General features: G+C 39.2%; 1 protein-coding gene across 3 annotated transcripts in view; it reads right to left on the bottom strand.

Moving 5' to 3' along the window:
- INPP5A (inositol polyphosphate-5-phosphatase A) overlaps window positions 1-13525 on the bottom strand; it is a 3411481-nt gene that overhangs the window by 2115521 nt on the left and 1282435 nt on the right. For all 3 annotated transcript variants that reach the window (XM_044056820.1, XM_044056818.1, XM_044056819.1), the window contains exon 4: window positions 2213-2300. In XM_044056820.1, coding sequence (XP_043912755.1) covers window positions 2213-2300 — 88 coding nt within the window. The remainder of the gene's footprint in view (window positions 1-2212; window positions 2301-13525) is intronic.

Below are 13525 nucleotides of genomic sequence, written 5' to 3'. Positions count from 1 at the left end.
CTGCTCTTATCCAGATTAGGCACTAAACCAGTACTTCAGTTTAGTATACATGACAAAGGCACATTGAGTCTTCAGATAGCAATTCTTTTGCTGATGATCTAATTAATTTCCTAATGGCAGCAAAAATTTTTTCCATCAGCCTGGGTTTAGTTTCATGATATAGAGATTAACCATAAGTAAGCATAAATCAGTGTTCAGGTGTTTAGACATTAGCTACATACCATCTGAAACTAAAATTTCTGAATCTCATTTCTCATGGATCTATTCAACACTCACTCTCTCTTTTCTAAGTCTATATCTTGTTCCAAGTGTATCCAAACCTGGCCAGCTGACTTTATAACGTTACACAGATCAGTGAATCAATACTCTTTAGTACTAATAAGACACAAACAGTATATAAACAATGTCTGTAAGCAACTATGATGATGGTTTTATCTAAAATCATTACATTATTCAGCACGATTTACAGCTCTACCAAGTAATACGTATTTATGCTTCATGTTGTATCCTCAGAAATGAAAATGTAAATCAGCTCTACACACACCACACATCACATCAGCAAAAGGAGACTAGCATTCTGCACCCTGGCTTTCTGCACCCAAGTTACTTTACTCCAAACTGTCACTTAAACATTCAGTGTACTGCTTCCCATACCAAATGGCAGTACACTCACCTTCTAGCTTTTGAAGTGATGTGTTATGCATAACAAAGTACACTTGGCTTTCTGGCTTTTGCACTGATGCATTATGCATAATGTGATACACTCTGCTGGCTTTTGCAGTGATGTGTTATGCATATTACAGTAAACTTTCCTTCTGGCTTTTGCACTGATGCGTTATGAATAACCCGGTACATTCATCTGCTGGCTTTTTCAGTGATGCGTTATGCATAACACAGACTTACTCCCTTGCAACATTAGTTTTTTTTTTTTTTATAACTTACCCTGCAGTGACCTTACAGAAAGCTATTTTTCTCATCTCCAGAGCTGGTCAAATATAAAAGTCTGGTACTTCACACCAAAGTGTGGGTGCTGGTGTGTAATGCAGTACCCTGTTTCAGCTAATGTTTTTTCCTTCACCCACAGCCAACTACATATTGAACCTCTAGAAAATAATGTTCTTTTATAATGATTACAATGCTTTTCAGGGTCACTTCTTTTAACTTCCATCAAACCTAATAAAAGATCCTAGACACCGAGCATATAATTATCTCCCACAGAAAGTGATTTAAATGGTACACCAATATAAATGTTGCACACCTGACTTAAGATCTCTCTTTTCACAAGCATAATCTGTTCATATAATATTAAGCAAGTCTATTTCTCTAACACATCCTTTGTTGAGCGACATTAACAACCATATCCCTTCTACACATCACATCAAATTTGTCACTTATAAACATTTAATACTATTATTACCCCACTCAACTCAAAATTAACATCTTACTAAAAGGGATTTGCCTACCTCACCAAGCTGTTGAAGATGCCCTTCTGGGTCTCTAGTTATGGAGTATACATTTTAAGACTGACCCCTAGTGGGCACACATAGAGGGAGACATCAACGGAGGAATCAGTCATTAAGGCACACTATGTTTAATATGTCAAGTCAGAGGATACATTTTAATGCTACTATTTTGATATGCATTCAGAAGTAACTGTATAAATTGCCCCATACTGTATCAGCAGCTGGTAGAAAAATATCCCCTGGTCCTAGAAATCTACATTCCCTTCTGCTCTGTGAGAAAATTTCAGCCATTAATTCACAAGACCAGTCAAGCTTTGACATCAACCAGAAAGACTAAAGTGAAGTGAGTTTTGGATTCTGGTGGCTTGTAACCTCTTTAAAAGAATTAGATGTTTTACATTTATCAATAGTCACAATGCATAGAACATAATACTATCATCAACAACACAGCCACTGACTGCAATTTCATATCAGATGTTTAGAATTTGGCACAAAAAGTGAGTTATAAGTACCTCAGGACACTGACAATGTGTCAGGCAAAAGATCTCCGAACAAAAGCAGGAAAACATATACACTTCATATGACAAAAACACCATTCTTTCTTTATTTTTTTTTCAGGCTTTAGCAAAGCTCTAAGCATTTTGAAATGGAAAAAGCTAATTCACAGCAACCACTAAATAAAAGAAATCCAAAAAGTGAGTTTATTAGCTAGATTAACTGTTAAGCAAAGCACTGCTTGTGAACTTTACCGTAAAATGTTCAGGAGATTTATAGTTTTCATCCAAGTAGACCCTGGCTCTGTTATACTCTCTCATTTCATCACTCGAAAGCAGTTCTCTGTAAAGGAAAATTGACAAATGAAAAATACACTTCCTGAAACACATCTGGGACATGCTAACAAATTTGGTTTGCTTGAGGAAAGAACAAAACATGACGTTACAGCTTTTTTAAAATAATGATTTTGCTACAGCATAAGAACACACGGTTATCAGATAAAATAAGAACTCCAGATGTCAATAGTTACATTAATACAAAAATAGAAATATTAAAATTTGCTGCATGCTGAAATGAAAATAACTAGTGGCCAATGCTGTATACTTTCTTTTAAGCTGCACAGTACAGGCTTACCAATAAGAAAAATACATTTTCAGACAACAAATACCTACAGCATCAGATTTTGCATTTACTATGGGATGTTCATACTGAAAAGGTATGCTGAAGTCAGAGTAATAGGTTCATAGGGGTAAAGCACTAGGCTAGCTGCCATTGAGGGCCATTTAAAGCCTAGCCAATTTCCTTCAAAGTGACAATCAATTCCTGCACCTTGCATCTGGGAGGTAAACACTTAAACCATTATGCCAACCCTCAACCTCAGAGTAATTTAGTATATGGGCACCCACTCTGTGTACACTCTGCTTTATCAGCCTGCTGTCAGAGTATGAAAGACAAAAGGACTGACTATTACATGGTTTTACAGCAAGAGTATGTTTTTGCATTTTCAAAATATCTTTCTGGGCCTGCAGGAAAGAAGCAATGGCAGGTTCTGCAAAACAGCAACTGCTCCTTATGAATAAAGCACTGAAGAAATTGTTATATTTTGAGTTTTAGAAACAGGTTTTCAGAAATGACAATGATACTTTGTCAAATCAAAACACAGACTCATAACTGTAGTGATCATGCTTACCACCTGATAGATAGATACAGACAGACAGATAGATAGATAGATAGAGAGATAAAGTCTTTCGGTTTTTCCCAGTTAAGGGTTGCCGCAGAGGATCACTGGTCTGCAGATTGATTGGCAGCGGATTTTTACAGTGCTGAGTTGCCAGCCCGACAACCAACCTTCACGGAAGGCATACCCACATGCACATGCACCTACCTGCATGTCTTTAAAGCTCAGTCAGCCGCAGGGAGGACATGCAGACTCCACACAAAAGGAACTCCAGCTGGAATCGAACTGTAGAACCTCTTGCTGTGAGGCAACAATGCTAACTGCTGCACCACTGCGGCCTTTTTAAATAGATAGAGAGATAATATCTCTATCGGGTGTAGTGACTTTGTTCAGCATGCTACAGAAAATCAATCAGAGAAACAGCTTTACAGATTTCAAAGCTTTGGTTTATTTAAATAACAAAAAAGAACATGGTTTTCTTCATCAAACTGAGATTCATATTTCTTGTGATCAATTCTTCCAAGAAGTAAACGTACCAAGTATTAAATGCAGAAATGTTCACAGTTCAGGTTAATGCCTTCTGATGTGTACTCCTATTGCTCTTCCAGAAACAGTTTACCACTTAGAGAAAAGCTCACTTGGTTGTAGTGTCTGCACTATTCATCAGAACTTTCACGCAGGTAATTCACCTTCATCACACAGGAGAATAGCTTCTAAATCATTCAATAACAATTCCTCCCATATTGCTTGTCAAAATATCCAGGTACTAGGATTCCTTTTTTAGTTTCTTGAGACTCCTGCTTACTCTCTCCATTATGAATCTTGTTATTGCCTAGGAGTAGTAACCTTCTGGACTTTGGCTACCTCCACATGGGTTTGCATAAAGCCTGCCCTTCCTGCTTGTGAAAAAATACACTTTGCCTCACCCCTCTTAAAGGTAATCTTAGTTTTAAGGTGAAACCTATGTGTATGCACTGTGGATGCAATCACTGCAATAAGTAACTCACCCAGCACACCTGTTCTAGTTTCAGCAGAGGGGGTGCAGGCCTTGAACAATCCATACACATTCAGGTAGCTGCATCCTGGATGATGGACAATCCTAAAAATAAAGGGTAGTAGGAGCAATGCCACAAGAAAAGATTAGAGTTACCATCCTGTCATCTACACAACTACTGTTGTGAGGTGTGGTCTGTAACTAATGTAAATTCTCTGCTCAAAGGGTAATATTTCAACATATTGAAGGGGTCGTATGCTAACTACTTCTCCTTCAGTTGTTGTGTCACTCCTTTTAGCATTATTGAGCTTAAAGGGTTGTTCTCCCCATTCTACATTTTGTGATGCAATTGCCCCAATCCCTACTTCAGAGGTATAAGTAAAAACAATAAATGCCTTAAAGAAGTCCAAAACTATTAATATGGGTGTGGTGAAAGGGGATATGGCCAGCAAAGCTAGATGGAATTTTGTAAATAATTATATGTCATTTGTGAATATCAACATGATTTATATAAGATGCTTTTGTTAACAACTGTATTAGAACTGTATGTCATGTGTATATCAAACTGGTATGAGTGTTATAAAGGTATTTTATAAAGTGCTTGCACTTAAGATGTAACAACAGTGTGCCCTGTTGGAAGAGAACAGAAATGTACATGCATGATTTTAGCTGTTTAAATGTATATATTTTAACAGCAGAAACCGGAATACGGGGGGGGGGGGGGGGTGACTTCAGAAGAATAGCTAAAATTAAATTACTTTATTGCTATGCAATAAAATATGGTATCTTTCAGTTTTCAATGCAGCTAGACACAGAGTCTGTGCTTAAAAGCGTTCTGTATTGTCCTTAGGGTGAAAAATTACCATCTCTGAAATTATGAAGGAATTCAATTGTTTTAAGACTTCCAGCATCTGCCAAAGAGCTGAGGTCTAGGCATTTTCACAAGTAGATGCTAAATATTGTCAGCTTCCAGTAGTGGGGGTTTCACCTGGGATAGAGTCAGATGACAACAAATGATTTCATTCTGCAAGTTATCCCAGCAGTAATATTTGTGATATTAATTTGAGGAGTCTCTTAGTGAGACAGAGCATTCTGTATTTGGTCTTGGACCTGACCTGAACCATTCACCACAACATCTGCCTGGCTCTGTAAGAAAATTTCTAGGGTATAGTAACTCTCAGACATAGTCAGGAATATAGCAAAGCTTAGTGTAGATATTTTTCTTTATTTATTTGAGACTGTCCTGCAATGTTGTTTTAAATATTCCCTGTGATTTTGAACTCTGATATCACTGTGATTATATACAGAGTATTTTCTTGTTCTTTTATTATTACTAAATATATTTAAACTTTTCATTGTGGCCAATCTGTGTAGAGATATTTAAGTTCTGAGAGTGCTTCCATATGTATTTGGTGACAATGTGTTGGCCACTCCTAATAGCCTTGCTCTTGTTCAAACTACCATTTGTATTAATAGTACCATTACACAGTAAGATTGGGCACCCTTTGTTAAGGGCCTTAAAGTAGTAATAAGGAGTTGACTGGTGGCAGTGACAACTACCTTATAGTATAGGCAAAAGGGGGCACAGCTAGTAAACCTGTGCCAGCCTCTCCCAGGTGTGTGTGTGTGTGTGTGTGTGTGTGTGTGTGTGTGTGTGTGTGTGTGTGTGTTTGTGTGCGTGTGTGTGTGTAAATCAAACCTGAAAGAGTGTGTGCATCTTAACCTCTTGGGCAGGGACACAAAGCACTGGTTGGACAGAGAGGGTGCTGGTAGGTCTTGGCTTGGTCACTCAGATGAGCTCTCAACTCTATAGCTGTGCCAGTGGGTAGACTTACTGGAGATCTGCAGAAAGAGGGAGAAACCAGCCGTGGACTGACTGTGGTTTCTGTGTGCTCTTGAGGGAAACTGCACTTGATGCAGAGAGCTGCATCTGAAAATACTGTGTGTATGTGTTATCCTCCCAGTGTATGTCCTGCACTGTTGCCAGTGTTGAGGATTGAGGCTCCTTGATTACTGGGTCAGTGCAAGGATGTCACATATTAATTGGAGAAAGAGGAAGAAACCAGCCCCAGACTGACTGTGATCTCTGTGTGCTCTTTACTGTGTACTTGTCATTCTCCCAGTGTACGTCCCGTACTGTTGAGGATTGCGGCTCTTTGATTATTGGTCCAGTGGTGGTTTGTCACAATGGACTCTGAGCACAACACATCTTTCAGTTTTAGAAACACTTTTTCCCTGACAGCTGTCCATACAGCATTTAGAGAAACTTTACCCTTGGTCAGTTCAGTCAAGAGACCTGTAAGTGAGAAATTTCTAGGACAAACTTGCAATAACATTTCGCCAAGCCAAGAAAAATCTTAACCTGTCTTTCTGTAGTGGGTTTGGACCAGTTTTGTATTGCATGCACATTTTCAAGCCTGAAGGTTTAGTATTCACCTGATTATTACACTTTATCAGATCTCAACCAAGAGAAAGCTCCTGTCAAAGTGCAATGACCTGCTGAGGCAGACAGAGGTTTTACTGACCTAAATGGGATCCTGTGTTATGAACCTGTACTGGAACTCTGATCTGGCTAAAGATTTCACCCAATAAGTTGTTTCTTCAGAGTAGATTTAGGAGCACCATCATGTTAGGACATCCAAGGTGATGGGCACCCTGTATGGTACACATTCAGGAAGCAGAACAGAGGGCAGACAACCCCTGAACAGGACTGCCTAACTATATGGTGAGCCTCTTATGTTTTGAAGTATCTCTTGTTAGTTAGGCACGTCACATTGGTAAGACATCGTACTCCTCTGTAAAGGAAAAGTAGATGGAGTGATGCCAATACAAAGTTATATTGGTGGACACTATCCCTCCACCCATTTCAGTTTACTCTAGCTCACAGACCCTGTCTAGCTAAGAGAAATGTTAATGGGTTCTTGACATCCTACACCCTATTTTTATGAGTTCAAAAACCCTGGTTTTATGCTGGGAGGGGAGACGTAGGTTTAACATGTTGGTTCAAACATATCAGGAATAAGTCTTAAAAGTGTGTGCTGCAATGTGGTGTGGGAATATTCTCACAACAATTAGGTGGATAAACGCTATATGTTATCTTATCATTACTGACTGGCAATTATGTTAATGTAAAAGGAAATAGCCTAGGTGCTAGAATCATGAAGTTTGTCACTCAACAGGAGGTCCTGGGGGGGTAACTGGAGCTTACTCAGAAAAAAAACAAGAGTTATACAGTGTGACAGCCCAGTCATGACTAATTTGTTGAAATATAGTTGAAAGAAACATAGCAGTTTAGGGATGCATTTGAGTCTTAGAGTCAAACAGTAGGCAAATGAGTGCTGAAGGAATCAAACCTTGTACCACAGGAAATACAGCACACAGCTTTAATCCTCTGCACCTACCGGCAGGCTCATCTTGGCTACTATCCTATCTAACCCTACCATATGGAATAGTACATACTCCAGTGACCACCTCTGCTAGCTGTCTGTGTGTCTTTAGCAGGAAGTTGAGACACCTTCTTGGTAACCATGCTATTCCTCCAAGCATAACTCTCAACTGTCCAGATTTGTCCTTATATTTTTGGATCATTTTTCATAACATTGTGGTTTTCTAGTAAATTAGTGGTGAATCAAACAGTAAAGTTGGAAAATAATGACAGACCTTTGAATTTCAGACTTTATATCATTCAGAAAATTCATGCTAATGTAAAATCTGTTTTTGTATTAATTTTCTAAGCTTGTAAGAGCAATATTTACAAATTGTCCCTATTTCTGGGCCCTTTTCCCATTTTTATTTACATCTTTGTCCAGACAGCTTACTCTAAGACGTTGAGAGTTGTGCCTCCAAGAAGTACATATATGCATACATACAAAATAAATATAACAATTATATATTTAGCCTCAACTTCCATCCCAAAATAAAATTTAAAAAAAACTTAAATATAAAAAATATACTGTTTTTCTTCTTCTCCCAAAATTATCTATATATTGATTGCATCATCCTAGAAAAACTAAACCAAGTCAAATTTATTTCATCGTAGACTATAACAGTAAGATTTATTTCACCACAGACTATAATAGGAAATAGCCGTTCTTGTGTAAGTATGCAGGTGTAGGTCTGCTCTTGCAATCAGAGACTGTTACTAGCCTAATGACCCTGGGGGGGGCCTTTCTATGCCTAGCCAAGTTTTCCCAAAAGAATAAAAATCTCCTGTATCCAAACAGGACATTGAGGGTCAGACATTTATAAGCTACCTCATTCTATAAGGGACATAGGTGCCCGGCCCAATGTAAATTTCTTATTCCCCATCCACCGGTTTAGGTTGAGCTTAAACTGGGTAATAGATAAACTCAGCTTCATATAGAATGGAAGCCTGTTTCATAGGAGGGGCAGTCTCTTTACATATTGGTCTCTCCAGCATGTTCTGTTTAAGTCACAGACAAAATTCAGGCCCCTAGACCTTGTTCTGGTACTCTTTAACTTATGACTATGTAGGATCATAGGAGGTTACTAAGCTATTGGCCCTAACGTCTCTACAAGCCTAGCAACATTATACCCTTGTTTCCTTATGGACCAAGACATATAGAAGATGTCTGTGTGCAAATCTAAGATCAGCACTGGCTGACGCTGTCTAAGAGAGACACAGGTGAAGTCTCTGGTGTAAATTTAAGGTTTCCCATCCAATTGCCTAGGTTACACTCAAACAGTGTCATTGAGGAGCTCTGTTTTACATGAATTGGGAGTTTGTTCCAGAGGGGTGGCTACCTCTGGGAGACATATCTGTCTCTCCAGCATATCCTGTTAATATTGCAGAATAAGTTAATATCCCTAGAGTGAGTGAATCTTATCCCATTGGATTTGCAGATGTTCAGCAGCTTCATTAAGGCAGCGTCTGAGATTGCTCTGTAGGACAGGCACACACCACCTTTAAGCAGTCTATTTGATACTGAGTAAAAAAGTCTTCAGTCTGTAAGTGTAGGTCATGTGTTGCAGGCCGTGAATTTTCTTGTTGAGAAACCTCTGAGTTCACTGTAGTCACTGCAGGTGTCTCATGAGATACATACAGAAGGGAGCATTAGCGTTGTATTCTATTATTGGTCTGATGAGAGCCAAGTGTACAGGGGAGTTATAACCTCCTTAGCTTTGGATGCCATATTCTTATTTATGAGGTGTGCAGTTTAGAAGGCCTTACTTACTACTGGGGACACATGATGAGCAGAATTTAGGCTGCTATCAACTTGTGTTCCTAAATCTCTCACTACAGAGTTTGAACTTGGGGGCTATTATTAATGTTGCAATTCGCGGGGGTTTCTCCTTTGCTGAAAGGGATGATAATACATCATTTTTTGCATTTAGTTTAAGTCCTTGGCTTTGACACCAGTCATTAATCTGTGTAAGCCCATTTTATTGTATGTTGACATCTTTCAGGGATTTAATGATTGCACCCAGTTTGCAGTCATCAGCAAACTTGGTAAACCATAGGCCATCTATTTTCACCTGGACTTCTGAAAAATAGATACCAAACAGTAGGGGGCCTATCACAAATCCCTGTGGAACACCACTGGTAACAGGTCTGCTAGTAGAGTTGGCATCCCCAATTGTGACTGTATGTTTTCTGTTTGTGAGCAAGTTGGCAACCTATCTAGTGACGTTAGGGTTAATCCCCAGCTGGGTGGGTGTTTCAGTGATGCCTGAGTGAGGGATTGTGTCAAAGGCCTTGGTTAGGTCAAGATAGGTAGTGTGAAGTGTTTTGCCTTCATCCAGGGTCTTGATGACATTCTCAATGAAGTCCACCAGGTTTAGCAGGCAAGATCTGCCCTTAATGAGCCAAACTGGGTTGGGGTCAAGAGTTTGAAGGTCACCTATATCCTTGTTGATAAGGTCCCATGATGATACTCTCCATGGCCTTGCAGATAAAGCTGTTTAGGCTTATGGGCCTAAAGTTGCCGGGGACGGTTGAGGGACCACCTTTGTGTAAGAGGGAGTTGCTGTTTTCTTCTCAGCTGCTTAAACTGAGATTGAATAGCATGCTCGGTAGTTCTAACTCCTGTTTTAGACCATTTAATAAGCAGCCTGGGATGTTGTCCAGTCCTGTGGAGGCTGTGGTTTTGGCCTTGGAGAGTGCAGCTATGACCTGTTCTCTGGAGACACTCGGCAGAGGACTGGTAACAGGTATGTTAAGGAATATGATTGGTGGGGAAAGGAGGGGTGACATTTTCACCAAACCTGTCCACTAGCAGGTTGGCAATGAGCTCAAGTTCAGTGTAAGTGCTACCGCCTACAGCTAGATCGGCACAAAGCTGGGCCTTCTCTTTTGGATTCTGGATGTAGCTAAAGAATGCTTTGTGATTTTTCCTTAACTAGGGATACTAATTTAGTTTTGTAATTAGCTCTAGAGGACTTTGTAAGTTGTCTAATCTGATTGTTTATGCTTTGGCGGGAGTTCTTCCTTTGCTTTGCCCTCTTGTTTTTTGACAGCCGTTTCTTTGTCTTATTGTATAACCTATTCATCATGCTGGATGTCCACCAGGTTGGCTTATTTTTTGTGAAGATCTTGATTTGATCTGTTTCAGTATGGCTGAGTCTATACATATATATAGGTGTTTATACAGGACATTTGTGTATACCTCAGTATAGGGGTCATTGCTGTCAGTGTTGGTGGTGGGTCTGAAACTAGTGATGCCATTACACAGTAGACTATAGCTTGCTTTGGAGAAATTTACCCTTTTTGCTTCTGAGGGTGGGTCAGGTATGATTGTTACTTCGAAGGAGACTGATTTATGATCGGACTTTACCTTGGAGGGCCCCAAACTTGGGGTGGTGCAGTGATCCCCCATGTTGATGAGCACTGTGTCAAGGATGTTGGAGTCCCTTGTGAGGGTGCTATCTGCTTCAGAGCATTTGTGTTAAAGTTCATGAACCTTTTGGCAAGCGCGTTTGTGCTCATATATATTACCCAGTCAATGGAAGGATAGTTAAAGTCACCCATGACTAGGGTATTTGGGCTGTACTGAAAGTGACTCAAGTACATCTAGATAGGCTGTGCAGTTTTCGTGGTTCATGGCAGGGGACCTATAGCTAACACTGACATAGAGGGGAGTCCTTCCTACAGTTAGGTGGACTTGGAGTAACTAGGGAGTCATACTGTTTAACCAGTCTAGAGGAGGTGTATTTATCTTTAACGAAGATGGATAATACTCTATTGTTTTTTCATATTCGTTGTGTGGTCTGAATGTGGAGAAAGCATTACAGCCCTGCATGGCCAGAGTACTCTCTCAGGCCTTGAACCATCACATCAGCATTTTCAGGGAGAGAAGTGCTTCAAGTGAGTGCAGTTTCTGATTTAGAATCTTAGCATTAAGCAGCATAACCCTGAGTTTGTTTCTGGAGGGTATTTTTATGCCGGGAATTTTGTTCTTATGACATTGCCTAAAAAAGGCACTATGGGGGAGGCAAGTACCTTTGCCAGCAACCTAAAGCCTAGAGTCAACATGTGAAGACAATCTCTGGCAGATTCATAAGTGTAGGGTTTGCGGATGCCTTGTAAGCCAGGCATAGATCCACCCCTCAGCAATTTTTAAGAGACAGAGTAGAGTGAAAGGGCTTTAATGTGCTCTGCATAAGGCAGGTTTGTTACACCCTGTATTTGTAAGGAACCTCTGAGGTCACTCCAGTTGCTGCATATGCCTGGCCAGGTACATACCAAAGGTGACATTGTACTTTATGACTGGTCTGATAAGGGCAGTGTCCAGTTGGATAATGACCTCTTTGGACCTAGATGCCATGCCCTTACTTATAAGTTGTGCAACACAAATGGATTCCATCACCACTATGGCCACATGGTGTTCAAAGGTAGGGCTACTGTCTATGTATGTAACCAGATCCCTGATCACTAAGTTGACTCTTATTATCAACATGGTAATTAACTGGGATGAATGACTTCCCAAAGGGTACAATTATACATTTCTTAGCATTGAATTTAAAACCATGGCTTTGGCACCATTTATTATTCAGAGATAAACCCTCTTGAAGAATGCTAGTGTCTGCAGGGGAGTCAATGATAACCCCCAACTTGTAATCATCTGCCAACTTAGTGAGCCATAAACCCTCAGCATTTGCTTTCATTTGAGAGAAATATATGCCATTTGAATGGAGGACTATCGATTCAATTGTACTGAATGAAGCGGACTGAATGCAAATGTGACAGTAAGAGTGTTAGCTCTCCAAGTAGCAAACTGAGAAGCAAAACCTCAACTTTTTTTCTTTTTTTCAATAATTAATGCTTCCTATGAAACTGTCTTAAAGATAATTGTAGGAATAAATCGCATCAATAATATTGGGTTATAAAGTTCTTAAGTTCTTTGCGCAAAAATTCTGAATAAAGTCAAAATAACGGGAACAAAGGTCAAAAATCAGAGAGGATTTGTAAATATTATTCTAAATTCACTCAGAAAGTTAACAGAACAAGAGGTTTTGCATCAGAATTTCTGAAGAAGAAAAAGGAAAAAAACTGTGTCTGGCATTACTGACAGTGTATCAGAAAAGCCAGGATTTTGTAAGGCACAGATGAGAGCTGTCCTGGGTACCCAAAGTTGCACTCCATACTCTTCTGTAGAATATTTACTTAATTTTGAATCAGTAAAAGATTGCTTTTGCTTTGGATAGTGTAATCATGTTTATATATTACACAATTAATAAGTTGTACTCCCACATGCTTAATCTGCATGATTTACTATTACATTTATTAAAAGATACATAAAGTGCAAACCAGTTGTAGACATCAATGCTGAGATACTGCTTGTGTTTGGGAATTGGTTTAACAAAACTAAAAACAGTGACATTCAGAAACATGTAATGTTTCCATGCTCCTTATATATGACCCCAATATATTATTTAACTTTTTTTATAAACTGTACAGTAGTCTAGAAATGCTTTTAGTACAAAACACCACTGTAAGATTGATATTGACTTTCCCTGAGTTGTGGCCAAAATATTTTCTCAGAAGAATCCACATAAACATTTACTAAACAAATACAGGGAGGACAGATTCATAAATGACTACACTAAGTGGGCATATGTATTCAAGAACATCTCTATCAAATTTTTGTGCTGTCTATTCACTCAGAAAGATTATACTATGTGTACACAGTCTTCATTTTGTGGTAACCTTTATGAATTCCCCTCGATATTTAAGTCTACAAGTAAATCACTTGGAAAACTAAAATCAGCAGGAAGAAGGTGGGAGTTATGCTTGTGTTGTCCATTCACTTAGAATAGTATACAATTACTGTAGGTTTCATGAATCTGGTCCATAGTACAACTATGAAAAGGGCTGTCTGTGATCCAATAATTAGACCAAGTCATTACCTTGCTATCACACTACAATTATATACAGCA

This window comes from Protopterus annectens, chromosome 14.part0 (genome assembly GCF_019279795.1).
Source record: "Protopterus annectens isolate FY-2018-M chromosome 14.part0, PAN1.0, whole genome shotgun sequence".
NCBI classification, from domain to species: Eukaryota; Metazoa; Chordata; order Ceratodontiformes; family Protopteridae; genus Protopterus; species Protopterus annectens.
This window is presented reverse-complemented; position numbering and strand designations above follow the sequence as displayed.